Source organism: Aedes albopictus, chromosome 3 (assembly GCF_035046485.1).
Source record: "Aedes albopictus strain Foshan chromosome 3, AalbF5, whole genome shotgun sequence".
NCBI classification, from domain to species: Eukaryota; Metazoa; Arthropoda; class Insecta; order Diptera; family Culicidae; genus Aedes; species Aedes albopictus.
The window spans coordinates 114,667,487-114,694,025 of NC_085138.1; the positions used below are offsets into that span (position 1 = coordinate 114,667,487).

At 40.3% G+C, this 26,539-nt stretch overlaps 2 protein-coding genes across 2 annotated transcripts in view; one reads left to right on the top strand and one right to left on the bottom strand.

Annotated features, from left to right (window-relative positions):
* The first annotated feature begins 3,940 nt into the window (after positions 1-3,940).
* LOC115268656 (cytochrome P450 4c21) lies at positions 3,941-6,116 on the top strand. Its single transcript, XM_062860941.1, has 4 exons — positions 3,941-4,804; positions 4,867-4,936; positions 4,995-5,536; positions 5,593-6,116. The coding sequence occupies exons 1-4, from the start codon at positions 4,264-4,266 to the stop codon at positions 5,937-5,939; spliced, it is 1,500 nt and encodes a 499-aa protein (XP_062716925.1). The 5' UTR covers positions 3,941-4,263; the 3' UTR covers positions 5,940-6,116.
* Positions 6,117-25,776: 19,660 nt separating this feature from the next.
* Positions 25,777-26,539, bottom strand: part of LOC109413826 (uncharacterized) — a 45,392-nt gene continuing 44,629 nt past the window's right edge. The window contains exon 12 of the mRNA XM_062857448.1: positions 25,777-26,408. Within this exon, the coding sequence (XP_062713432.1) occupies positions 25,824-26,408 (585 nt within the window). The 3' untranslated portion in view covers positions 25,777-25,823. The remainder of the gene's footprint in view (positions 26,409-26,539) is intronic.

Genomic DNA, 26,539 nt, shown 5'->3' on the forward strand with positions numbered 1-26,539 from the left:
TCCCAAAATACAGTCCAAAGGAATACCATAGGCAGGTATACTGTCACACTCTCAAAGGGAGGAGACGCTGTTTCACGGCTGGGCGAGTCCAAAGAAATCGCTATCCGGCGTCTTCAAGGTACCGAGCGTAGATTGGACAGAAATGCAAATCTCCACGAAAGACATCACGACTTTATGGATGAATATGAGTCGATGGGACATATGGTGAAGGTGGAAGGAGCAGCTTTAGCATCACAATGGCGTTGTTTGCTCATCATCCTGTTTTGAAAGAGGACTGCACTACCACGAAGGTCAGGGTGGTGTTCGACGCTTCCTGTGCGGCATTATCTGGCGTATCGCTCAACAATGTGTTACTGATAGGACCGGTAATACAGGATAACTTGAGGTAAATCATCTTGCGGAGTCGTACCAAGCAGATAATGCTCGTCTCAGACGTCGAGCAGATGTTCCGGTAAATATGAGTGCATCCGGACGACAGACCTCTCCAATGCGTTTTGTGGCGCGCCAACCCTCAGGACGAGATCAACGTATACAAGCTCAAAACCGTTACGTACGGAACGAAACCGGCACTATACCTAGCCACAAGGACCCTCAAACAGCTAGCGATGGACGAAGAGGCGACATACCCCCTTGGTGAACATGGATGATGTCATCACGGGGGCAGATTCGGTGCTTCGTAAACAACTGAGCGAAATGACGGAATGAGGTGAATTTAGTCTCAGGAAGTGGGCTCCCAATTGCCCCAAGGCCTTGGAAGGACTTACTGAGGACAACCTAGTGATCCGAGAGGTGGACGGAATCAATTGTGGCCCAGATCCGTCCGTGAATACCTTCGGACTTACCTGTATGCCGAGGAGTGATCAGCTGAAGTTTAATTTCAACATTCCGACTGTGACACAATGCCGACAGTTCACCAAATGGGAAGTGCTGCCCATAATCGCGACGCTCTTCGACCCCCTAGGGCTGCTAGGAGCAACAATCACAACTGCGAAAATCGTGATGCAGCTTTTCTGGAAATTTCGAGACGATGATGACCATGCGTTGAACTGGGACCAGCCGATACCTTCGATTGTGGGTGAGGTTTGGAGGAGGTACCTCACACAACTTCCTCTGCTGATCGATCGTTGCGTCGTCATTTCCAACGCAGTTGCCACGGAAATCCATTGCTTCTGGGACGCCTCTGAGAAAGCGTATGGATGCTGTATTTATTTGAGAAGTGTAGATGCAGCAGAAAGGATTAAGGTGCGGTTACTTTCGTCAAAATCAAGAGTAGACCCTTTGAAATACCTAACGATTCCGCGTCTAGAACTTTGCGGCGCTGTACTATCAGCGCAACTCTTCGAGAAAGTGCAAGAATCTCTTAAATTCCCGAAGCAGTCATATTTCTGGACGGATTCCACCTGTGTCCTGCGTTGGATTCAGGCTGTTCCGACAACATGGACCACTTATGTAGCTAACCGAGTGGTGAAGATCACCAATCCGGAACAGTGGAGACACGTACCTGGCAAGGAGAATCCGACCGACTTGATTTCCAGGGGTATCATGCCGGAAGACACAATCCAAAACGAACTCTGGTGGTGTGGACCGCGATAGTTAGAAGGAGACTCTGGAAAATCGCCGAACACACCAGAATCATTAAATGCGGTTGAAGCAGATAAGGAGAAGCGGCGCACAGTCGTTGTTTGTACTAGTTCCCCCGCCGCAGAATTCAACGACTGGTATCTGTGACGATCATCATCGTATATCGAGCTCGTTAGACAGATGGCCTACTGGTTACGGTATTTCAAACTGCCACGTACTCCGAAGGAACAGCGAAATCCACCGAAGTTTCTGACGACAGCGGAATTACAAGGAGCGGAGTTTACCGTAGTGCGGATGGTACAGAAGGAATTCTTCGTGGATGAATGGAAGGCGCTGGCGAAAGAAGAAGCAGTTCCAAGGAAGTCACCACTGCGGTGGTTTAGTCCGTACATATTTTTCTACGGACAGGTTCATTCAAACTCTGCGTCGGTTCACGTCTCGGAGAGGAAAGGCCAAGGACATGTACTCCGACAATGGAACCAACTTCGTAGGAGCAAGGAACAAACTCCAGTCAACCAGTGATCGTATAAGATGTTGAATAGGATGTTGAAGTGGAGGTGATATGCGCACATTTGGGACTTCGGGGTCTGTACGAGCTAGTAAGAAGTCAGGAGCAGCAGGAAAGGATTGTCAAACATAGTTTGGAAGACGGTACGCAATGGCACTTCAACCCACCGAGTGCTCCGCATTTTGGGGGCCTTTGGGAAGCAGCAGTGCGTTCCGCTAAGGTTCACCTACTTAAAGTAGCAGGAGAAACAACACTGTCTCCGGAGGACTTCATCACGCTGCTCGTGCAGATCGAGGGTTGCCTCAATTCCCGTCCATTGACGCCTATGTCAGACGATCCCAACGACTTGGAGCCGTTAATACCTTCTCATTTTTTTTATTGGATCAAGCTTTCAAACCCTTCCGGATCCAGATTTTGAAGGCGTTCACATGAGCCGTCTCGACCGTTTTCAACTAGTACAGAAAATCCTCCAAGACTGGAGATGGAGGCGTGAGTATTTGTGTTAGCTTCAGGGGAGTAATAAACGCTGGAAGCCACCGGTGCAAATCGGGGTCGGTAAACTCGTCTTCATCCGAGAGCTGAATGATCCATTTTCAATAGGAAACAATGGGATCAGATTCCCCGTCAAATAAAACGTCGGTCGGCCTGCGATCCGGCTCGTTTGAAATTTGTTTTGTGTTGGTTCTTTGCTTCGGAAAACCGTGAACCGCTCTCGCTTTTTGAGTTCGCGAGAACGTGTACAAAGTTTGTGTTCGATGTGAGCCAAAAATCACGTCAAGCGCATTATTCTTTCCACCACTAATGTTGATTTACACTCCCGATCAAAAGTTTGGGGTCACCCCCACAAAAACATCTCATTTTTTAGGTCTGTATCCATCAATTTGTGTCAGATTCCAAAACCTTAGGTTTCATTCAAAAGATTATAAGCCAAAGAAACTTTGAACATGATTTAAATAAAACAATTTTCAAAAATGTTTGTACCTATGTAAACTTAAGCTAAAATCGCCAAATTTTCCAAAAAAAATGAATTCAATCTAACGGCAGTGTCGCTGGAGATTGGACCAAATATTAAGATGAGAGCGATAATATAACCCTTTTTTCTATTAGCTTTCAACTGCTTTTTGCCGAACTTGGCTAAACAATCTGGGAAAAAAGTTATTAAGTAAATTACCTGTTGATGTCATCGACCAAAAGTTTGGGGTCACCCCTCAAAATGATGTATCGGCTAGAAGTTTGGGGTCACTACCATAAAAAATGAAAAAGTGATTTGTTGATATCTTTATCATCTTTCATTCAATTGTAATTCTTCTTGGCTTATTTGAAACATAATGAATGATACTTATTATATATTCGAACATATTTGTTATGAAATGTGTTAACTTCACATAGTATTTTTATGTATAAAAATAGTTGAATACGTTAAATTATACACATCAGACATAAATATAGTTAATTATCACTAAAATGAGTCAATAAGATTTAAAATTGAGCTATAGATGACGAAGATATCACAAAATCACTTTTCCTTGTTTTACGATAGTGACCCCAAACTTTTGGCTGATACATCATATTGAGGGGTGACCTCAAACTTTTGGTCGATGACATCAAGAGGTAATTTACTGAATCATAGGTCCCTAAACTTTCTCGTCCCCCTTTTGCCACCAGACGTAGTTTTCGCTACCCCCCATAGAAATTCCCTCATTTGCTGTCTGTCACAATTTGGTCGACCCAATTTCCAGCGACACTGCCGTAAGTTTCACATAAATCATGTTCAAAGTTACTTTGACTTATTATCTTTTGAATGAGACCTAGGGTTTTGAAATCGGACGCAAATTGGCGGTGATATGGACCTAAAAAAAATGACATGTTATTGAGGGGGTGACCCCAAACTTTTGATCGGTACTGTACATCATTTTTGGTTCAGCGTGGTAAAATCTGGTTCACCAACCCTATCAGATGGTTAATATTCTACCAACAACCTATTAAAACTCTATAAATTATTCTAGTAACATTGTCTTTAGGAATCAACGACGAGTGAACGTACAACCACGCACAACATCAGCACATATTAGCCGCCGATGAGTGAGTGCATCAATTAATTCATCACAACTTATATTTAAATAGAACCTTGATGGCGTCCCATTGACTCACTTGCTACTCATAGCCCTGGCAAAATGGTACAACCTGTGATCGTTCTGCTGCTCCTCCCGGTCATCGTGTATCTGGTGCAACGATGGAGGCTACGCCGTTTCAATCGGATATCTTCCGAGCTGCCGGGACCCACAAACTATCCACTCATCGGATCCGGTCATCTGCTTATTGGAAAGTCCAAAGAGCAGCAGTTTGCTTTCCTGAACAGTATCACCAGACAATATTCGTCGCCGTGTCGAGGATGGCTCGGTCCTGAACTTTTCGTTTTCATCGATAATCCAGAGGACTTGCAAGTGGTATTGAATTCACCAAATTGCTTGGAGAAGGCCGACGCTTATCGATTTATAAGAAGTCTGAGAGGACTGCTCACCTCGCCGGTTAGTGTTTGGAAGGTTCACCGAAAATTACTGGCGCCGTGTTTCAGTCCGTCGATTTTGTCCAGTTTTATGCCAATTTTTAACGAAAAGTGTAAAGTATTGGTGGAATGCGTTGGGAAGAATACAGAACTAGCAGAATACGATCCGTATGCCGACGTTTCGAGATGTACCTTGGATATGATTTGTGGTGGGTGATTGAATGCTTATTATGATAAGTTTTGTTTGTCTACTAATGTGCATATTTGTTAGCGACGTTTTTTGGAACTAAAATGAATTTACAAAACAGCGATGGAACAGAGTTCATAAAAATTGTTGAAAAGTAAGAGCGTTTTAGAAGTGATTTAACTGTTTATAATGGCTGAGCTTTACTGTTTTAGTTGTTGTGAGCTGATTAATCATCGTATTTATACCGTTTGGTTGCACCCGGAATGGATTTATCAAAAAACCAAATACTTCCAGGAAGAGAAGAAATACTTTGACAAGTTCTACAAAATATTGAACAAAATTTTGTCGGAACGAAAAACATTTCGAAAAGAGAAAAGTTCTGAAAACAACGAAAATGTGAGCCTAAAGAAGCCACTGATTTTCATCGATCAAGTTCAAAAACTATCCGAAGAAGCTCGAGTATTTGACGATGTTGATGTCCTAGATGAACTCAGTACCATAATAGTAGGAGGAAACGAAACCTCGGCATTGACCCTAACCCATGCGATACTATTGTTTGCCATGCACCAAGATGTGCAGGAAAAAGTGTACAACGAAATTGTGAACGTTTTAGGGAGCTCTGACCCATCAATTCCCGTTAACAACGAACACCTTTCCAAGCTAAGCTACATGGAGATGGCGTTAAAAGAATCCATGAGAGTGCTCCCTATCGCAGCAGTGTTCGGTCGAAAATGCACGGCACCGACTCGCATATGTATGTATACTACTTCAAGTGGTCCTAATTGTTTCTAATACATCATATTATTTCAGCAAAAACCACCATTCCGGACGGTGCCAACCTTGTTCTGGGAGCTTTCAACCTACACCGAAACCCCAAATACTGGGGCCCCAACGCGGACCAATTTGATCCCAATAATTTTCATCCCGACCTAGTTGCGGAGCGCCATCCATACTCGTTCTTGCCGTTTAGTGGCGGACCACGTAACTGCATTGGCTACAAGTATGCCTTTATGGCGATGAAGATAATGCTATGTTATTTGTTGCGCGCGTATCGATTCCGATCGCCGTTGAGATTAAATCAGCTGCAGCTGTCAATGAATATTACTTTAAAAATTACGAACAGGAACATGATGACGGTGGAGAGAAGGAGCAATTAAGCGTTGTGTAACGCTTACCAGAACAGATTTTGCACACCATTGAGGTGCGGGCGATAATGGGTCAGCTAGGTGGGAATGGGTCAAAGCTTAACCAGGAGGTTGTTGAGTAATGAATGTGCCGGTAATGTATTGGAAATAAATTATTTATTTCACCAGCTCCGGGAAAACAAAATTCACTCTGTAGCGATTTTAGTCATAGAGAAACACCATAACCGTAAATAAGTAAAAAACTTTAAAAAATCCGCATTCATCCTAAAAATTTACTAATTCGTTTTGCAATATCCCAATTTATTTATCCTGTCTTCAAACTTTTGGGCCTAAAATTCACGGAGACAAATTTCGTTCGTTTGAAACAAAAATATTCATGTTTATTCGGTAAACTGATAAAATATTTGAAACTTAAATTTAAATTTTCAAAACTAAATCACTAACATATTTATTTCTACAACACCCGTTCCATCGTCGAGAACATAAACAAAACTCACAAGTTCCAGCTGCAACACCAAACAAGATTTCCTCCTGGGCATTTTTTTTTTATTATCGTACAAATTGGGCCGAAGGGTCTCATATTTTCATGAAACTTTTTCCACAGGCAGGGCTCATGGATATATGAACAAAAAAAAAAAAAAAAATTGAGGAAAATTTAGGGTCGCTTATTTTTTCGGATTTTTTTTGTTTTCCCTTGACACTACTTACTTTGAAAAATCATAACTCAAGAACGAAGCATCGTAGAAACAAAGTTTTTTAAGGAAATGAAAGCATTTTTTTTTTTCAGAAATCCAAAAAAAATATGAACTGGAAAAAGTTTCCCACAAAACTTTCCACAGTTGAGAAAATTCGTAAAGAAAAGCCGGAAAAACTATGCCCGAACTTATGGAAAATTTTCGAAAAAATATTTTTGAAAAGGTTATTTTATAAGCTTTAATCACTGAAATTTTTGGAATGCACTTTTTTTTCGTTTTGAGTTATGGCCAATTTTGTTGAAAAATGTCCAAATGTGCCATAACAGCCTTTTCTTTGAAAAATCGTAGCTCAAGAACGAAGCATCGTAGAAACAAAGTTTTTTAAGGAAAATGAAAGCAAATTTTCTCAGGAATCCAAAAAAATATGAAGTGGAAAAAGTTTTCCACAAAATTTTTCACCGTTGAAAAAATTCATAAAGAGAAGCCGGATAAACTATGTCCGAACTCGTGGAAAATTTTCAAAAAATTTTTTTTGGGAATGTAATTTTATAAGCTTTGATCACTGAAATTTTTGGAATGTACTTTTTTCTCGTTACTGAGCTATGGTCAATTATGTGAAAATGACCATGTAAGCCTATATTATATGGTCATTTTTCACAAAATTTGCCATAACTCAGGAACGAAAATTCAGAATCGTTCACGATCACTAAAGATGGCTGCAATCATTCAAACTTCACAATTTGCAGAAATTGTGATAGAAATAATTCAATTTTCCGCTTCCTTGCACCCTATTTCGCCATAGTGTACCAGTTATGGCTAATCCCATAAGGAATACATGTAAATAGTGCGAAGTGGAACCCAAATTAACAATTATGTCCATAACTGGTACAGGGTTCCTATCATTGGCACACGCCGTAATAAATACTAAAAGTACACACTTAGTTTCATTTCCGAGCTCGGCTGTGCGGATCTCGGTTTCTGAATTTTAACCGAGATTCAGCTAACAAACTGGTAGGTTGCTTGGTAACGAGGCACGTTATACTGATTCTCGGCATTTATTATCTGAGATCTCATGATAACATTTAGCTGATTACTCGGCTGTGAAAATCTCGGCATATGTAAACCGAGATTCGGCATTATAAATTAAGTGTGTAGTTTTGGCTCGGTTTCTATATTTTTCATGTAAAGTATGAAAACTTATCTATCATTAGACATATATCGATGACATTCTTCGATCATCTTCTTATTTTTGTAGAAATAGTATTGCTTAAGTAGTGCGATAACTGGTACAGGCACCCTAGCTAATCTTCAGTTTCTTCATAGCTACACACTCGCGTACAAAATGGAGTTTGACGTCAGTGTGCTTCAGTCGCTTCGAAGAATCAGTTGTCTCCATGATGGCAATAGTCGATTGGTTGTCCTCGTACAAAAGTGGCGGTTGCCCCTCTTGTTCACCCAACTCACCCAAGACCTTTTGGATCCAGATGGCCTCACATGATGCTTCTGCGAGAGCGGAACACTCCGTTTCAGTCGACGATAGAGATACGGTGCTCTACTTCTTCGTGCTCCAACAAACTGTGGCTCCATACAGCTTGAAGAGGACTCCAGAAACCGGCCGTCTGTCGTTGACATCAGTCGCCCAGTTTCCATCAGCGAAACCAATTACCTGACGGTTGGATGCGGTGGACCTTTGGTACACCAGTCCGTGATTGGTTGTCCCCTGCAGGTACCGCAAAATCCTTTTCGCATAAACCCTGTGCTCTTCTGTCGGATTGCTCTGAAACTGACTGAAGTAACTTACCGACGCGCTGAGATCCGGTCGGGAGGTGACCATTAGATAGGTTAGACATCCTAACAGCTTTCGATACGGCTTATCCAGCTTCTCACTCTTCAGTAGTTGCAGACCTGCTTCCATCGGGGTTGGCGCGAATCTGCACTGCTCCATCCCGAAACGCTTCAGAATGGATCGGGTATAATGTTCTTGGCTCAACGTCATTTGCTCTAGCAGTACGTGGCGGCTAATCTTCAAACCGTCTTCATCATCTTTTTGATAGCACCAATTATCTCGAGGGTACGAGATATGATGAGGATGTCATCCACGTACAGCAGCAGAAATACTTTTTCGCTACCACGCTTCCGAACGTAGAGAGAACTGTCGCTCTGGCACTGTCGAAAACCAATCCGGGTCACAAACACGTGAAATCGATCATTCCACGCCTTCGATGCTTGCTTCAAACCATAGATGGATTTATTCAGTCGGCAGACCCAATTCCAATTTCCTGGTTTGCCAATCATTCGAACCATGGACATCTTGACCACCGGAGCGTAGGTCTCCATGTAGTCGTACCCGCACCGCTGCGTGAATCCTCTGGCAACTAATCTTGGTTTGTATTTGTCGATGGTGCCATCCGGTTTCAACTTCAGCTTGAACACCCATTTGCAATCCACCGGTTTTCGTCCTTCCGGTGGGTCTACCAGGTCCCAGGTGGTGTTCGTCGCCAGCGATTTCATCTCATCCTCGATGGCTCCACGCCACTGCGGCCAATCTTCCCTCGTCTTCATTTCTTCAATGATATCCGGTAGGATTTCAACATAGTTTTCGGCGTTCAACGCGTACGCCTCTTCGTCTTCTTCTTATTCTTCTTCTTCTTCTTCCAGTGAAGCAAAGCTATAATTTCAATCGTCCTGTGTGTCGATCGGCTGATCAACTTCGTTATCTGGCTCAGTTTCAGCTGCCGGCACTTCCGGGACTTTCTGTAGCTCGGACCAAGGATGGAAGAAAATCACTTCAAGCGATAAATGATACAGGATACGAATAATCCAAGATAGCCTTGTTCTTACAGTCACATGATGTCGACGCCTCAAACCGTGCTCGAATCACAGAGCAATCAAAGCATCTGATGCACGCTTTATCGCGTGATAACCCGTTATCGGATCATGTTACAAGTCATGATAAATTTTATTCATCACAATGTATGCCACTTATGCACCCGTAAACCGCATTCATGGTTCGAAATAGTAAATTCATAAGCATATCTGAAAGTTAAAGCAGCAAGAATGCTCAAAAAGTGAATGAAATCACGAATTTATCATTTCGACTTCATGATAACGATCGCATCGCGCCCGCACATGCCGAGCGAATCATTCTTCTCGGACCGTAGTTTGTTAGGACGCTTGACGACAAAATGTTATCGTTGTTGCTATGATCGCGCGATGCCGTTCAACCGCGACCTATCCGCAAACCTATCCTTGCCCCCCTAAGTTGGCGCCTATGGTCTCTGCAGTAATGCCAGAAATCCTTTCCAACGTATTCACCTCCGTTGTCACACCGCAGGCGGAGCGATTCCAAGCAACAGCATCAAAATTAAGGAAATTTTTTAATTCATGATTTTCTATTGAACTGAAACTTTGCACAGTTTTTAAGTTCCATCTAAATCGTCATTTTCCGATATCAAATTTTTATTTTGAATCACGACTAACTTTTCAAAAGGGTGTATGTGAAAATGGTTCAAAAATATTCAAAAATCTGCACAGCCAAAATGGTTCGTTCGATTGCAATAAATTTTTCAGCAAAGTTAGATAACTAAATGGTGATTCCTAAGAAAATATACACTGTGAAAAAACATCTTTTTTAACATTAAAAAATATCATTTTTGTCACAAAAACTCAAATATCTCAAAACCCTATCTTTTTACCAACGTAATTTTTTTAGGGAAGACGGTCCATTGTATTAGCAATCTACCATAAAAATTTGGTGATGGTAAACTAATAAACAAAAAAGTTATAACATTTCAAACATTTCACAATTTTCACATTTGGTAAATATTTTTTTCTGTGTAAATTATTTCGATCAGAAATCGCAGTTACATGCAGATTTTATTGTTCAGCAAAGTTAGATAACTAAATGGTGATTCCTAAGAAAATGTACACTGTGAAAAAAAAAATCTTTTTTTAACATTAAAAAATATCATTTTTGTCACAAAAACTCAAATATCTCAAAACCCTATCTTTTTACCAATGTAATTTTTTAGGGAAAACGGTCCATTGTATTAGCAATCTACCATAAAAATTTGGTGATGATAAACTAATAAACAAAAAAGTTATAACATTTCAAAAATTTCACAATTTTTACATTTAGTAAAAAAAATTTTTCTGTGTAAATTATTTCGGCCGGGAATCGCGATTTGATGCTGATTTTATTGTTCAGCAAAGTTAGATAACTAAATGGCGATTCCTAAGAAAATATACACTGTGAAAAAAATCTTTTTTAACATTAAAACATATCATTTTTGTCACAAAAACTCAAATATCTCAAAACCCTATCTTTTTACCAACGTAATTTTTTAGAGAAAACGGTCCATTGTATTAGCAATCTACCATGAAAATAAACAAAAAAGTTATGACAATTCAAACATTTCACAATTTTCACATTTAGTAATAATTTTTTTTAGTGTAAATTATTTCGGCCGGAAATTGAAGTTTGATGCTGAATTTATTGTTAATGGCCTTGCGTGAGTGAAACAAGTTGTTTTTATTATATATTATATATACATATAATATAATATACTATGTACCGTAATGTTCCGATTTTATCACGCCCTCCGCGCATTAGTCGTTTATTCATTTATTTGCTGTTACATTTGAGGACAAGTGTTTTCCCTCTTCTTCAAGATGAATGTTGAAAGCGTGTTTTGCAACGTTAAAAATATTGAAATGGGTATAGATGTTGAAGAATATTACAGGGCATTTTTGAAAAGGGGCGTAATTAAATTGTTTAAACAGATGTCGCTGATGGCAATTTCTCAGTTGTTGTCGTTTTCGAACTTCCTGCGCCCTGCTTTACCGATGATATACAGATGGCTCGTTTGTCAAATTCTAGACGGCAGGACGTGCAAATGCGTAATTTTGTACACAATGTGGACATTTGGGCATAACCAGTCTCTTTCAGTTTATCTATGGTGCTTTCGGTGAGATTTCGTAACTCTTTTGAACATTTTTTTTCATCAAACGGTCTACAAGAGAGCGTTGAGTTGAAGACCTTTGAGAAAGCGACTGTTCATCTTGTTCGTTAGATTATAATAAACAAAATCACTTATTAATTTTAACTTACTTGTTTGGTGTTGGTGGCTGAAGAAAAAAAATACTATACAATTTTTAATATTCATAGCGGTAGTATTTTTTTGTTTTTTTCGTGAGCATTGTCAGGTATGTATACAGACAAACAAACGTAACACTGGCGAAATTTTCATTGACCACGCCTTCAACGATCATTTTGAATCTTGGTTGTGGCTTTCATAACAAGAAGAGCGCCCATCGTTTTTCTTTGCGTTTGACGTTTCACACTAGCGCCTTCTGATGACGATATTGCACAACGCAGTGTTTCGTGAAACATTTCCACCAGGTGGTGATAGTGTGAACTGGGCGATGAATTTTCACTAAAATTGTTCTAGGCGTTTCGTCTGTTTGTCTGTGGTATGTACCTCTTATGCATTTGTTGTTGTTGAAGTTACTCGCATTCTTCCGATCATAAAGTCTGTTCTCTACACACTTAATTTTGATTACCGAGTTCGGTAATTTTTTGACGAGATTAAAACTGCTGAGCACCGAACTCGTTCAGCAAAAATGCATTGTTTACCTTTTCCATACGACTTTGACAGTTGTTTTACTGAGCCTCAGTAAAATCGATTACCGAAACTACCGAGATCGTACTGCTGTTATAATCTCGTCAAAAAAGTACCGAACAGGCAATTCAGAAATAAGTGTGTAAGAGGGATTTTTTTTTGCGGATAAACTAGATCTATACGCGTATAAAAAAACTTTTATTATACAGCTTTTGTCTTAAAAATAAATTCAATTCCATTTTTCTTATAATCAACAGCTTTTCAACACTATCAAGGGATTTTTTCACCAGTCACGTACAATAAAAAGTATGACAATCTCAATATTTTTGATCACAACACTGGATCGCGTCTAAGTTTCAAATAGATACTATAGTAATTACGAATAATCAAACTAAAGTATCATGAAAACAACTTGTTTAATTCAGGCGGTAGCCTTTACAATAAAATCAGCATCAAAATATAATTCTCGAAATAATTTACACAGAAAAATTTTTTTTTTGTTACTAAATGTAAAAATTGTGAAATGTTTGAAATGTCATAACTTTTTTGTTTATCAGTTTACCATCACCAAAATTTTATGGTAGATAGCTGATATAATGGGCCATTTCCCCTAAAAAATTGAAGTTGGTAAAAAGATAGGGTTTTGAGATATTTGAGTTTTTGTGACAAATATCATATTTTTTCAAAGTAGAAAAAGAAATTTTTTACAGTGTATATTTTCTAAGGAATCATCATTTAGTTATCTAACTTTGCTGAAAAATTTATAACAATCGAACAATCCGTTTTTGCTGAACAGCTTTTAGAATATTTTAGAACTATTTTCGCATACACCCTTTTGAAAAGTTAGTCGTGAGTGAATATGAAGGTTTAATATCAAAAAATGGCGATTTATATGAAATTGAAAAACTGTGCAAAGTTTCAGATATTTTTGAAATGGTCGCTCAGGATCGACTGACATGACTCCGTGGAATTCCTCAGGCGACGAATTTTTCGATCGAAGTGGCCCTCCGCCATGCTCGCGTATTCCTTGAACGCATCCAGTATGGTCCTGTACCAGTTGGGCAGGTGTACCTATTTTGGGCACTTTGTATAGAGTTAGATATTGTACGTGCTTAACTCTATACAAAAAATCCAATCAATCCGTTAGAAATTTACTAAGTTATAGCGGCAAGTGCCCAAAACAGGTACACCTGCCCAAATGATACAATACCCTACCTCATCTTTTGCCGCAAGGATGTATGCGGCACTGAAATGAGTAAAGTCTTCAGTAAATGTAACGAAATATTTTTTCCATTCCAGGCCGTCGGCATTAGGAAGCCGCACACGTCGCTGTGCACCAGTTCCAACGGTCTATTGGATCTCGGAACCGGGACGTCTCCAAAGGGCTGTCTCGCATGCTTGCCTAGCACACAAGGTTCACAGACTTCGTTTCCCCGGAACGCTTCCTTCTTCAACGCCATGCCGCTGACCATATCGTCGGATCCCATCCTTGTTGCCAATGTAACATTTATAAAAACACTGTTAGTAGCTTGAGGTCTGATCCAGAAGTGATGTTTTTTTCCTGTTGATCTAATGTCACCCTCAGCACAGCCTACTACATGGCCGAATCTCCGATGCCACAGCTCGTATTCGTCTACCGGTAGGGAGACCAGTGCTTCGTCCACCGATCCGCGCTCCACAATTGCGTTCAGTACAGCTTGCCACTAGCGTGCGCAGGGTTCTTGCTTAGGGGGGGCACTATAGTAATGACCACCAGTGCAATATATGTATGATCGTGGTGCAAAATATAATGATGGTGTTACACGTAATATGAATTCCCAAGTAGGGGTTTCAACATGTTGTGGTGCCAATATCACCAAGTACTTCATATTGGGATTCTAGAGAAGGCTTCGGATGGTAATGATTTCAAGGCAATACGAAACTTAAATATGAAGTCATTATCTCGACTCTCATAAAATTTTATAAACGTATCAAATACAATGGAGAATATCTAGAAAATTATCAATTATAGAAAAAAAATATTGTCGTTGTGAAAGAATTTTGATCCTAGACAATTAATGATGCTAGGAGAATGTTTGAACTCCTAGATAGAACATTTTGATCGGAATCCTTATTGCAATCTACAGAGATTCCTCCAGGATTTCTCCAAAGATTCGTGCATGAGTTCCTCCAGGAATTCCCTCAAAAAATCTTCCAATAATTCCTTCAGAAATTCCTCCAGGAAGTCTCATGTATTTCTCAAATTCCTCAAATAATTCCTCCAGGAATTCCTCCAGTAAATACTCCAGGAATTCTTCCAAAATTACCTCCAGGAATTCCGCCTGAAATTTCTTCTATGAAAAATCCACTAGAAATGTCTGCCCCCAATATTTCCTCCAGGGATTCCTCTAGGAGTTGCCCCACGGAATCCCCCAGAAAATCCTAAAGGAATTTCTGAAGAATATTTTCCTGGAATTCCTTGAGAAATTCCTCCAGGAGTTCCTTCAGAAAATTATCCAGGAAATTCTCAACGAATTTCTTCAGGAATTCCTTCAGGGATTCATCCATGAATCATTTCAAAAAATCCTTCTTAAATTCCTCAACAAATTCCTCCAGAAATTTCTCGAAAAATAACGCCAGAAATTCCTACAGGAATTCCTCAAAAAAAAAAATCCTCCAAGAATTCCTAATGAAATTCCTCCAGGGATTTCTCCAGAAAATCCTCTAGGAATTTCAGCCAGAATTTCTCCAGAGAATCCTAAAAGAATGTCTCCCGGAAATCTTCCAAAAATTTCGCGAGGAATCTCTACAGGAAATCCTCCACAGATTCCTCCAGTAGTTTCTCCAGGATTTTTTCCCGGATTTTTTCCCGGATTTTTTTCAGGAATTCTTTCAGGGATTCAATAATGAATTTCTTCTGAAATTCCTCCAGATATTCCTTTAGAAATTCCTCAAGGGGTTCCTTCAGACATTTTTTTTAGAAATTCCTCCAATATGCAACCAGTTATTTCTTTCAGGAATCCCTCCACGGATTCCTGCAGAAAATCCTAAAGGGATTTCTTCCAAAACTCTTCCAGGCATACCTCCAAGCAATCCTCTAGGAATTTCTTTAGGATTTTTTCAAAAAAATTCTTAAGGAATTTCTCCAGCGATTCATTACTGAATTTCTTCAGAAATTCCTCAGAAACTTCTTCCAGAAATTCCTCCAGGAATTCCTTCAGAAATTCCTCGAGGAGTTCTTTCAGACATTTCTCCAGGAAGCCTCATATATTTCTCCAGAAATTCTTCAAAAAAATCCTCCAGAATTCCTCCAGTAAATACTCCTAAAATTCCTCCAGAGATCCCTCCTGACATTTTTATAGGAAAACTCCTGAATGTCTGTCTGTCTGTCAGAATTCCCCCAATATTTCCTCCACGGATGCCTCCATAACATGCTAAAGTAATTTCTCATGGAATTCTTCCAGGTATTCCTCAAGAAATTTCTCCAAGGATTTTTCCATGGATTCCTTCAGGGAATTCTCAAACAATTTCATCAGAAATTCCTTCATGGATTTCTTCAGAAATTCCACAAAAAATCCTCCAGAAATTCCACCTGGAATTCTTTCAGAAATTTGTCGAGGAAGAACTCCTGAAATTCCTCCAGCAGTTCCTCCAGGCATTCCTCCAGAAAATCCTCTAGGAATTTCTGCCTGAGTTCCCCAAGAATGTCTCCCGGAATTCCAAGAATTCCTCGAGGAATTCCGCAAGGAAGTTGTCCAGGAATTTATCCAAGAATTCCTGCAGAATTCATTCATAAATTTCTTCAGAAATTCCTCAAAAAATTCCACTAGGTATTCGTTCAGAATTTGCCCGAGTAGTTCCTTCAGACATTCCTCCACAAATTCCTCCGAGATGTCTCCAGAGATTTCTCCCCGAAATTCATCCATGGATTCCACAAGAAAATCCTAAAGTAATTTCACCCGAAACTCGTCCAGGAATTCCGGGAGTTCCTGGAATGATTCCGCGAGAAATTCCACCAGGGAATCCTCCACGGAATCCCCTAGGAACTTCTCCAGGATTTTTTTTTCCTGAAATTTCTTCAGGAATTACTCCAGATATTCCTTCAAAAATTCTTCGAGAAGTTCCTTCAGGCATTCTTCCATTAATTTTCCAGGAAGCCTCATATATTTCCCCAGAAATTCCTCAAATAATTCCTTTGGTAAATACTCCAATAATTCCTCCAGAGATTCCTCCTGAAATTTTCTTTTAGGAATGACTGTCAGAATTCCTACAATATTTCATCTAGGGATTCCTCCAAGAATTGACCCTCGCATTCCTCCAGATAATCCTAAATGAAACGGAACTCTTCCAGGAATTCCTCCTAGAATTCCTCGAAAAATTCCCCCATGGATTCCTCCAGGAATTTCTCAAGGCATTTCTTCAGGTATTCGACCGTGGATTCATTCATGAATTTCTTCAGAAATTCCTCAAAAATACCTCCGCAAAAATTCTTTCAGAAATTTCTTAAGGAAGAGCGCCAGAAATTCTACCAGGAACTCCTCCAGGGAATCCTCTAAAAAATCCTCTGGGAATTTTCACCATAACTACAGGGATTTCTCCTTGCATTCCTCAAAGAATTCCTCAAGAACTTTTTCTAGGAGTTTCTCAAGGAGTTCCTGCAGGGATTCGTTAAAAAATTTCTTCAGAAATTCTTAAAAAAAATCCTGCAGAAATTCCTCCAGAATTTTTTTTCAGAAATTTCTCGAAGAGTTCCTTCAGAAATTTCTCCATGGAGCCTTATATATTTCTCCAGAATTTCCCCAAATAACTCCTCCAGTAAATACTCCAGAAATTTTTTCAGAATTACCTCCAGGAATTCCTCCAGAATTACCCCCAGGAATTCCTCCAGAGATTCCTAATGAAATTTCTTCTAGAAAAAATCCTTTAGGAATGTCTGCCAGAATTTCCTCAATATTTCCTCCCGGGATTTTTCAAGGAATTGCTCTACAAATTCCTCCAGAAAATTTTAACGGAATTTCTCCCGGAACTCTTCCAGAAATTCCTCCTGGAATTTCTCGAGCAATTCTTCCATGGATTCCTCCAGGACATTCTACAGGAAATTCTCAAGGACTTCTTCAGGGATTCATTCCTTCAACGATTTATTCATGAATTTCTTCAAAAATTCATCCAGAAATACCTCCAGGAATTACTCCACAAAATCCTCTAGGAATTTCTGTCAGAATTCCTCCAGAGAATCTTAAAGGAATGTTTCCCGGAACCCTTCCAAGAATTCCTTCAGGGATACCTCCATGGATTCCTCCAGGAATTTCTCCAGGATTTTTTTCAGGAATTCCTTCAGAAATTGCTCCCTCCATGGATTCCACCAGAAATTTCTCAAGACATTCATCCAGGGATTTTTCCAGGAAATCCTTCACGGAATCCTCAACATAATCCTAAATCAATTTCTCCTAGAACTCTTCTAGGAATTCCCCCAGGGATACTTCCATGGAACCCTCATGAAATACCTCCAGGGATTGCTGCCAGAATTCCTACAGAAAGTTCTCTAAGAATTTCTGCCAGAAGTCCTTCAATATTGTCTCCAGGGTATCTTCCAGAAATTCCTCGGCTAATTCCTCCAGAAAATCCTAAAATATTTTTTCCGGATCTTTTCCGGTAATTTCTCTAGGAATTCCTCCAGAGATTTCTTCATGGATCCCTCCAAAATTTCTTCGGGAATTCATCCATGAGTTTCTTCAGAAATTTCTCAAAAAAATCCTTTATTAATTCCTCGAGGACATTCTTCCAGGAAGCTTTAAATATTTGTCTAGAAATTCCTTAAAGAAGTCATCCAGGAATTTCTCTAGTTATTCCTCTAAGAATTCATAAATGAATTCCTCCAAAAAAATCTGGAGGAATTTATCCAGAAGTACATCCCGGAATGCAAACATGGATTCTCCCAGAAATTTCTCCTGAGATTCCTGAAGAAAATCATTCAGGAATTTCTCCAGGAACTCCTCCACGAATGTTTCGCAAAAAATACCACAAAGAATTCTTCCGGGAAATCCTCCAGAAATTCCTCCATTCATTCCTTCAAAAATTTCTTCAGTAATTTTATCTTCAATTTCTACAGGGATTCCTCCAGGAATTTCTGCAAGGATACCTGCTCGGATTTCTCCAGAAAATCCTGAAGGAATTTGTCCCGGAACTCTTCCTGGAATTCCTCGTGAAATTTTTCCAGTCATTTCTAAAGAATTTTTTTTCAGGATTTTTTTTCTGGAATTTTTCCATGAATCTCCTGGAAGAACTATAAAAATTTCTCTAATTTTTGCTCCAGAAAATTCTCTGAAAAAATCTTCATGGATACCCCCAAGAATTCCTCTAGGTATTCCTCCAAGAGTCCATCCACGGATTTTTCAAGAAAAAAACTTCTCTCGAAACTGTTCCAGAAATTTTTCAAATAATTTCTTCAGGAAATCCTCCAGATTTTTTTCCAGGAATTACTTCATTTTTTCAGGCATTTCTCCAGAAAAAATCTTTAAGGATTCTTCCAGATTTTTTTCTAGGAATTCTCCAGGGATGCATCCTTGAATTCCTTCACAGATTCATTCAGGAATCCCTCCTAGGATTACAGCAGGGATTTTTCCCGGATCTTTTCTGGGAATTGCTCTAGGAATTCCTTTAGGGATTTCTTCATGGATTCCTCCAGGAATTTCGTCGGGAATTCATCCAGGAGTCCATCCATGAGTTTCTTCAGGAATAACTCAAAAAAATCCTTCTCAAATTCCTCGAGGAGTTCCTCTAGACATTCCTCCGGGAAGCCTTAAATGTTTGTCCAGAAATTTCTTAAAGAATTTATCCAGAAATTTTTCTAGTTATTCCACCAAAAAATTCTTCAGGAATTTTTCCAGAAATACCTCCAAACATGGATTCCTCCAGGAGTTTCCCCAGAAATTCCTCAAGAAAATCATCCAGGAATTTCTCCAGGAATGTTTCGCAAAAAAATTCTTTCGGAAATTTCCCCAGGAACTCCTCCATTATTCCTGCAAAAATTCCTTCGTTAATTCCATCTTGAATACCTTCGGGAATTTCTACAGAGATTCCTCCAGGAATTTCTGCAAGTATCCCTAAATAAATTCCTGCTCGGATTTCTCCAGAAAATCCTGAAGAATTTTCTCCCAGAATTCTTCCAGGAATTCCTCGAGAAATTTCTCCAGGGATTTCTACAGACATTTTTTCAGGATTTTTTTCTGGATGTTTTCAAGGAATCTCTCCAGAAATTTCTACTGGGACAACTATAAAAAAAATTCTATAATTTGCTCCAGAAAATCATTTAAAAATTCTTCATGGATTCCTCTAGGTATTCCTACAAGAATTTATCCACGGTTTTCTCCAGAAAAAAAACTTCTCCTGGAACTGTTCCAGAAATTCTTCGAAAAATTTCATCAGGTATTCCCCCATAGATTTCGCCAGGAATTTCTCCAGGAATTCCTCCAGGGATTCATCAATGATTTTTTTAGATATTCCTCAAAAATCCCTCTAGGAATTCTATTGCTTTTTTCCTTCAGGAAGCCGCAAATATTTTTCCAGAAATTTTTCAAAGAATTCCTCCAGAAATTTTCCCAGGAATTCCTACATATTTATAGGAATTTCTCCAGAAAAACCTCTAGGGATTCTTCCAGAAGTTTCTCTAATAATTCTCCGGGGATTCATCCTTAAATTGCTTTACGGATTCCTTCAGGAATTCCTCCTAGGATTACAGCAGGGATTTCTCTTGGAATTTTTCCAAAGCTTTCTCTAGGATTTTCTCTATGAATGTCTCCAGGGATTCCTCCAAGTATTCCTCCTGAAAATCCTCCTGAAATTCTTCCAATGATTCTTGAAAGCATGCCTCCAGAAATTCCTCCAAGAATTTTTTCGCGGATTCTTCCAAAAATTTCTTCAGGAATGATTCCACTGATTCCTCCAGAAATTGCGCCACAAATTCCTCCAGAGATTTTTCCAGTTATTTCTGCAAGGATTCGTCATTGAATTCCTCGAGTAATTCTTCCACAAATTGATGCAGGAATTTTTCCAAAAAATCCTTCAGAAATTCCTCCAGCAATTCATCCTGGAATTCCTCCATGAATTAAATCATGAATTCCTTCATGGATTCCTTCTGTTACCCTTCCAGTGTTTCAACCTGTTATTCCTTCACGGATTCGTTCAGGAATTCCTCCAGGAATTACATCAGGGATTTCTCCAGGAATTTCTCATAGCTTCCTCCAGGAATTCTTCTAGAAACTCCTCCAAATGTCCCTCCAGAAATTTCCTCAGGGATTCCTGCAGAAATTCCTACGGACATTCCTCCAGAAGTACCTCCAGGAATTCTTACAAGGATCTCCCAAGGATTCCTTCAGGAATGCCTTCAGAGAATCCTCCAGAAATTCTTCCAGGAATTTCTCCAGGGTTTGTTCCAGGAATGCCTCCAGAGTTTACTCAGGGGTTCGTTAATGCTGGAACTCTGCTAGAAATTTGTCCAGGAGTTTTTCGAAATATTTCTCCACAAATTCCTCCATGAATTCTTTCACGAATTCCTCTACGGATTCCCCCAGGAAATTCTTCAAGGATTCCTTTAGAAATGCCTCCAGGGAATTCCTTCAATAATTTTTCCAGCAATTCCTTTAGTAGTTCCTCCTGCAAATTCTACAGGAATTTCTCTAGACTCCTCTTCCAGTTTTTGAAAGAATTTTTTCAAGCACTTCTTTAGTAATGCCTTCAGGGATTCCTCCAGAAAGTCCTTCAAGGATTCCTCCTGAAATTTCTCCAGGGATTTCTCCTGGAATGCCTTCACGGATTACAACAGATATACGCCACGATTACGCATTGAAAGCTTTAGTAATGCATAAAATTTAACGATGGTGCATTATTTCGCAATTAGACACATATTCGATTCAAAGATGGTGCGTGAGATGGTGCCTGGATGATTCTGTGAACATCATGGTGGTGCATGGAATGAATGATGTATGTATGGTGCATTAGCTATGATTCTGTTATACTCGTCATGTTTCATATTAAGGTGCACATGCAATTCGTGCAAAGATGCAGGAAACTCAAACACAGAAATCAACATGTTCCAGTACGTGGAATACTGTTTTGTATGCGAAATGCCAAAATGGTGCATCAAATTCAAATGTAAACCACATAATAATGGTGCATAACCCAGACAACCAGTAATCGTATAAGATGTTGCATAAGATGATAATGTGGAGGCCATATGCGTGCATGCCTCTATTTAGGCGCATGTAAAATGTTCGCATATCGCCTCCTCTTTAACATCCAATTCAACATCTTATACGATCACTGGTTGACTGGAAAGACACCTAGATGGTATAATGAATGCCAAAATGGTGCATGAAAAGCTTTGAAGAAGGCGTATGATGCTAGTGTGCTGCATTAGTCGTCGCCGTTATTCCAAGATTATCAACATGTTGCATGGTTAGGTGCACGAATTGCAAAAATGGTGCATCAGATGCCTAGATGATATAATAAACGCTGAAATGGTGCTTGGAAAGCTTTGATGGTTTTTTTTTTATTTTTGTGTATTTTAACGTAGATGCTAATTCTACTCTCAGCAGCTTTGATGGTGCATGAAATTTAACGATGGTGCATATCAGTATGATGCATTTGATTTCTAGTTGATTAAAAGATAGTGCATGAGATCAGCATAATGCGTGGATACCTAGTTCATTCTGTGGACGCTTTGAAGAAGGTACATGATGTTAGTGTGCTGTATTAGTTGTCACCGTTATTCAGTGACACTCGACATTGTGTATGGCTAGGTGTACGATTTGCAAAAATGGTGCTTGGAATTCAATGTGGTGCCGAAGTCACCATGGTTCACGTACATGGAATACAGTTTTGGAATACGAAATGCCAAAATGGTGCATGTTATTTGAATATGGTGCTGACATCACTGATTAGTTAAATGATGGTGCGTGAGATTAGCCTAAAAATGATTCTGAGAACATCATGGGTGTGCATGAGATACTAAGAAATTGTATGTATCAGGGGTGCATTTGTTGCCACCATGATTCAGTGATTCTCAACATTGGGTGATTAGATCCAAAGTCGGCGGAAGTCAACATGGATCAGGTACATGGAATACAATTTGATGTACGATATGGCAAAATGGAGCTAATGAAATTCAATGTGAATTAAATGCTTAAATGACGCGTGAGATGGTGCTTAGATATTTATGTGATCATCATGGTGGTGTATGGAATGTAAAGGAGCTACATGATGTTTGTATGGTGCATTAGTTTTACCATGATTCAGTTATACTCAACAAATTCCATATGTAGGTGCACGAATTGCAAAAATTGTGCAGGAAACTCAATACGGCACAGAAATCAACATAGACCAGGAAAAAGGATGCTATTTTGTATGCGAAATTTCAAAATGGTGCATCAAATTCACTTGTGAACCACATCATAATGGTGCATAAGATGCGTAGATGATATAGTGAATGCCAAAATGGTGGTTGGAAAGCTTTGAAGAAGGTGCATGATGCTAGATGATGCATTAGTTATAACTGTTTTTCAAAGCTTATCAATATGGTTAGGTGCACGAATTGCAAAAATGGTGCATAGCATACAAAAAAAAATGTATTTTATGTGATGCTCACGGCATTACGGTGCTTTAGATGCCTAGATGATATGATAAACGCTGAAATGGTGCTTGAAGAGCTGTGATGGTGCATGAAGTTTCATGATGGTGCATATCAGTATGAGGTACATATTAGATACTTAATTGATAAAAAGACATTTCATGCGATTATCATAATACGTGGATACCTAGATCATTCTGTGGACATCATGATGGTGTATTGAAAGCTTTGAAGAAGGTGCATGATGTTAGTGTGCTGTATTAGTCGTCACTGTTATTCAGTGATAACTCGTTATTTTGTATGGCTTGGTGCACGAATTGCAAAAATGGTGCTTAGAATTCAATGTGGTGCCGAAGTCACCATGGTTCACGTACATGGAATACAGTTTTGGAATACGAAATGCCAAAATGGTGCATGTTATTCGAATATGGTGCTGACATCACTGATTAGTTAGAAGATGGTGCGTGAGTTTAGCCTAGATTATTCTGAGAACATCATGGTTGTGCATGAGATACTAAGAAATTGTATGTGTCAATGGTGCACCATGGCTCAGTGATTCTCAACATTGCGTGGTAAGATCCAATGTGCAAGAATTGCAAAAATGGTGCATATATTTTTTTATAGAAGGGGGGGCAAGTGCCCCCCCTTGCCCCCCCCCCTGTGCACGCTAGTGCAGCTTGCCGGACAACTTACCGGTGGCAACGACCTCGCCACCGCGCTTGATTTCCACTGCTTCGTCTTCAAACGTCACACGCATCTCAAGCTTGTCCACGCACCGAATGGAAAACAGATTATACTGAAGTTCCGGTCCGCATAGCACGTCGTTCACCACGCAGTCGACTCGTCGTCCACCGACCAGCGATATCATCTTGACGGTTCCAGCATGTCGACCATACACGACCTTTCCGGAAGCGACCACGATTGGGATCGGTTCATCCAACTTCACAACGTCCTGAAGGCAATCCGCTGTGTGCACCATATGCTCAGATGCGCCCGAATCAAGGATCCATCGGAACTGACTCGAGCTCTTACCTTCATTCTTCACACCATCCGACTTCGAAATGAATGCCACTCCAGAACCTGCAGCGTTTGCTCTTCCCTTCTTTGGCTTCTGGGATGACGTCCTTCCGCGTGCCTTCTTCATGGGACGATTGTGCAGCTTGTGACCCACTTTTCCACAGGAAAAACACTTGAACCTCGGCTGCTCTCCAAAGAACGCTGATTCGTCATCCGCCGTACCTTCTGCTCCACCGCAGGTGTTTCTCCGCTTGGCGTTTTCACTGAGTAGCCTGGCCTTCACGAAGTCGAGCGTGCATTGTTTCGCCGGTAGGGTTTCGAGGACTGTTACCAGTTGCTGGAACACTTTTAGCAGTGTTTGAAGCAGATTGAATACCACCAGCCGCTCATACATCACGATGTCCACTGAGGCCAATTCTCGAATGATCCGCTCGAACCGTAGCAGGTGCTTTTCCATCGGTTCCGCTTCGCTGTACTTCATCACGCCAGTTGCTTCAGTAGATAAAGCTGGCCGGAAATTCCCTTCTTCGCAAACACGTTCTCCAACGTTGCCCAGATCGCCTTCGGAGTGGACTTGCCTTTGATATACTCCAGCTGCGAATCCGCGATCTTCTAAACCAGTAACGATTTGCAACGTGCTTCTAGAAGTTTCCGCTCCGCCAGTTTCGTCTCCTTTCGAGCCTTTTCCTGCGCCGTATCCGTTTTGTCTTCCTGGATTTCGTCTGCATCCCTCCGAATGCAATCGATCAGCTGCCGCTGCTTCAGAAACGTCTCCATCCGGAAACTCCGATTCGGGAAGTTTTTGCCGTCAAAAAGATATGGCTTCGTTTCCGCTTGCATTTTCTTCGGTGAAAAAAATCTTCTTTCTTCCACCAACTACTACGATTGGTTTGTCGTCCTTGACATAGTGGCGATAATCCAGAACGTGGACTTGGGTTGACAGTGATCGGGATGTAGGTGAAGCGAATTATTTGGTGAATGCCGATAGGCGACCGAATATTTATGTTATGTTCTTCAAATGCAGTCAAATCAGCATCTTTGCGTCAACGAACAATGAGATCTTTAACTTTAAGGATGAGTGTTATGAAAGCCTTGATAAGACTCATGGAGAGTACCCAAAACAAGATGTCAAAATTGTCCACCGCAGCAATAAGAAACGGAAACACGAAGAGACTGTGATTGATGGAGCGCAGGAAAACAAGGATCGGTATGATATGCGAAGGTTTTATGCAACCACAGACAAACAGACGTAGCACTCTTCAAAACAGCTTGGCACACGCATTTAACGATCAATTTAAATTTCATTTGATCTCTGCGATCATTCCACCAGAGGCGGTAGTGTTCGATCGCTTTGACGTTTGCCAGTGTACACATAGCTGAAAGATGAAAACGAAATTTACAGGCGATTTGTGTAGTAGTGTGCGTATTAAGTAAACGTCAAATCGAAATTCATCATAGCCAACAGTGTCTTGCGGGGTTCTATTAACAGGTGGCAGTGTGCTCATAAAAAACACACCAGACAAAAGTTTTTGATGAATTTCCTCTAAGAGTTACGTCTGTTTGCCTGTGATGCAACTGTCAATGGTGCATGGCACAATACCTTGGATGGATTAAAGTAGGATGATGCTATTCGAAATTTACTTACTATTCAGCACTGCATTCGAAGGAGCTCATGCTCCTATGTTATGTGGATGGGTATGATGTTGATCTCATCGGCATCGATCGAAGACAGTGAAGGCAGCTTATGATCTTCAAAAGCGGGAGACAGTGAGGATTGGATTAAAAATAAACTCGACCAATACTAAGTCAATACATGTTTGCGGATAGATACAGAGACTGGATTTTCTGGAGATGAACTGCATTTACACATGAAACTTTACAACAGAAAAGTAAATTATTTGATAAATGAAAACGAGAGTTATGATTTTACTTCATTTTATCTTTTTTACTTTCAAACCATTTACATCCTCCTTTCTAATCTCACCAAGTGCTTACCAGCCAGGACCAACGCCGCATTGAACCTAAATGTCATGTCTTCGTACCGAATGTCGGTCTTGACTTCAAATTCCCGTAGCAGATACACCAACATCAGCTTCATGCTTATCATAGCGTAGCGCCATCCGATGCAATTCCGCGAACCTCCACTAAACGGTAGAAACGCATAGGGATGCCTCCCGACGGACCGTTCCGCCGAGAATCGATTCGGATCGAACTGGTCCGCATCCGGGCCCCAAATGTCCTTGCGACGGTGGTAGGCGAAGATCGATATTGCCAGGATGTTTCCCGCTGGAATGTTCGTTTGATCCAGCACTATTGGAGCCATGTTTTGGCGCAGGATGTTCGGAGCGGTCGGGCACAAGCGCAGACACTCGTTCAGGAACATATCTGTGTAGGTGAGGCATTTGAGTTTGTCCGGCGAGATGGGTTCGCTGTGATGGCGCGGGATGAGATCGTTTATTTCGGTATAAACTTTTTGCTGGTGATCGGGATACATCCCGAGGAACAAACAGGCGTAGGCCATTAGCTGACCAGATGTGTCGTTACCCTGTTGAAAGTAAAATATAAAAATAATGTTTTTTCTACAATTTAGCACTTTTATGCTTTAATAGTTAAGGGAGTCCTGTTAATGGAAGCTAACACATCTCATGATTTTATCAAGATTAGATGACAATTCTT

Excerpts from the sequence above, each read along its gene's own strand:
- LOC115268656 (XM_062860941.1), top strand. The coding sequence starts at position 4,264 with ATGGTACAACCTGTGATCGTTCTGCTGCTCCTCCCGGTCATCGTGTAT. Across the intron at positions 4,805-4,866 it reads TACCTTGGATATGATTTGTG|CGACGTTTTTTGGAACTAAA; the intron begins GTGGGTGATTGA and ends CATATTTGTTAG. Across the intron at positions 5,537-5,592 it reads CACGGCACCGACTCGCATAT|CAAAAACCACCATTCCGGAC; the intron begins GTATGTATACTA and ends ATATTATTTCAG.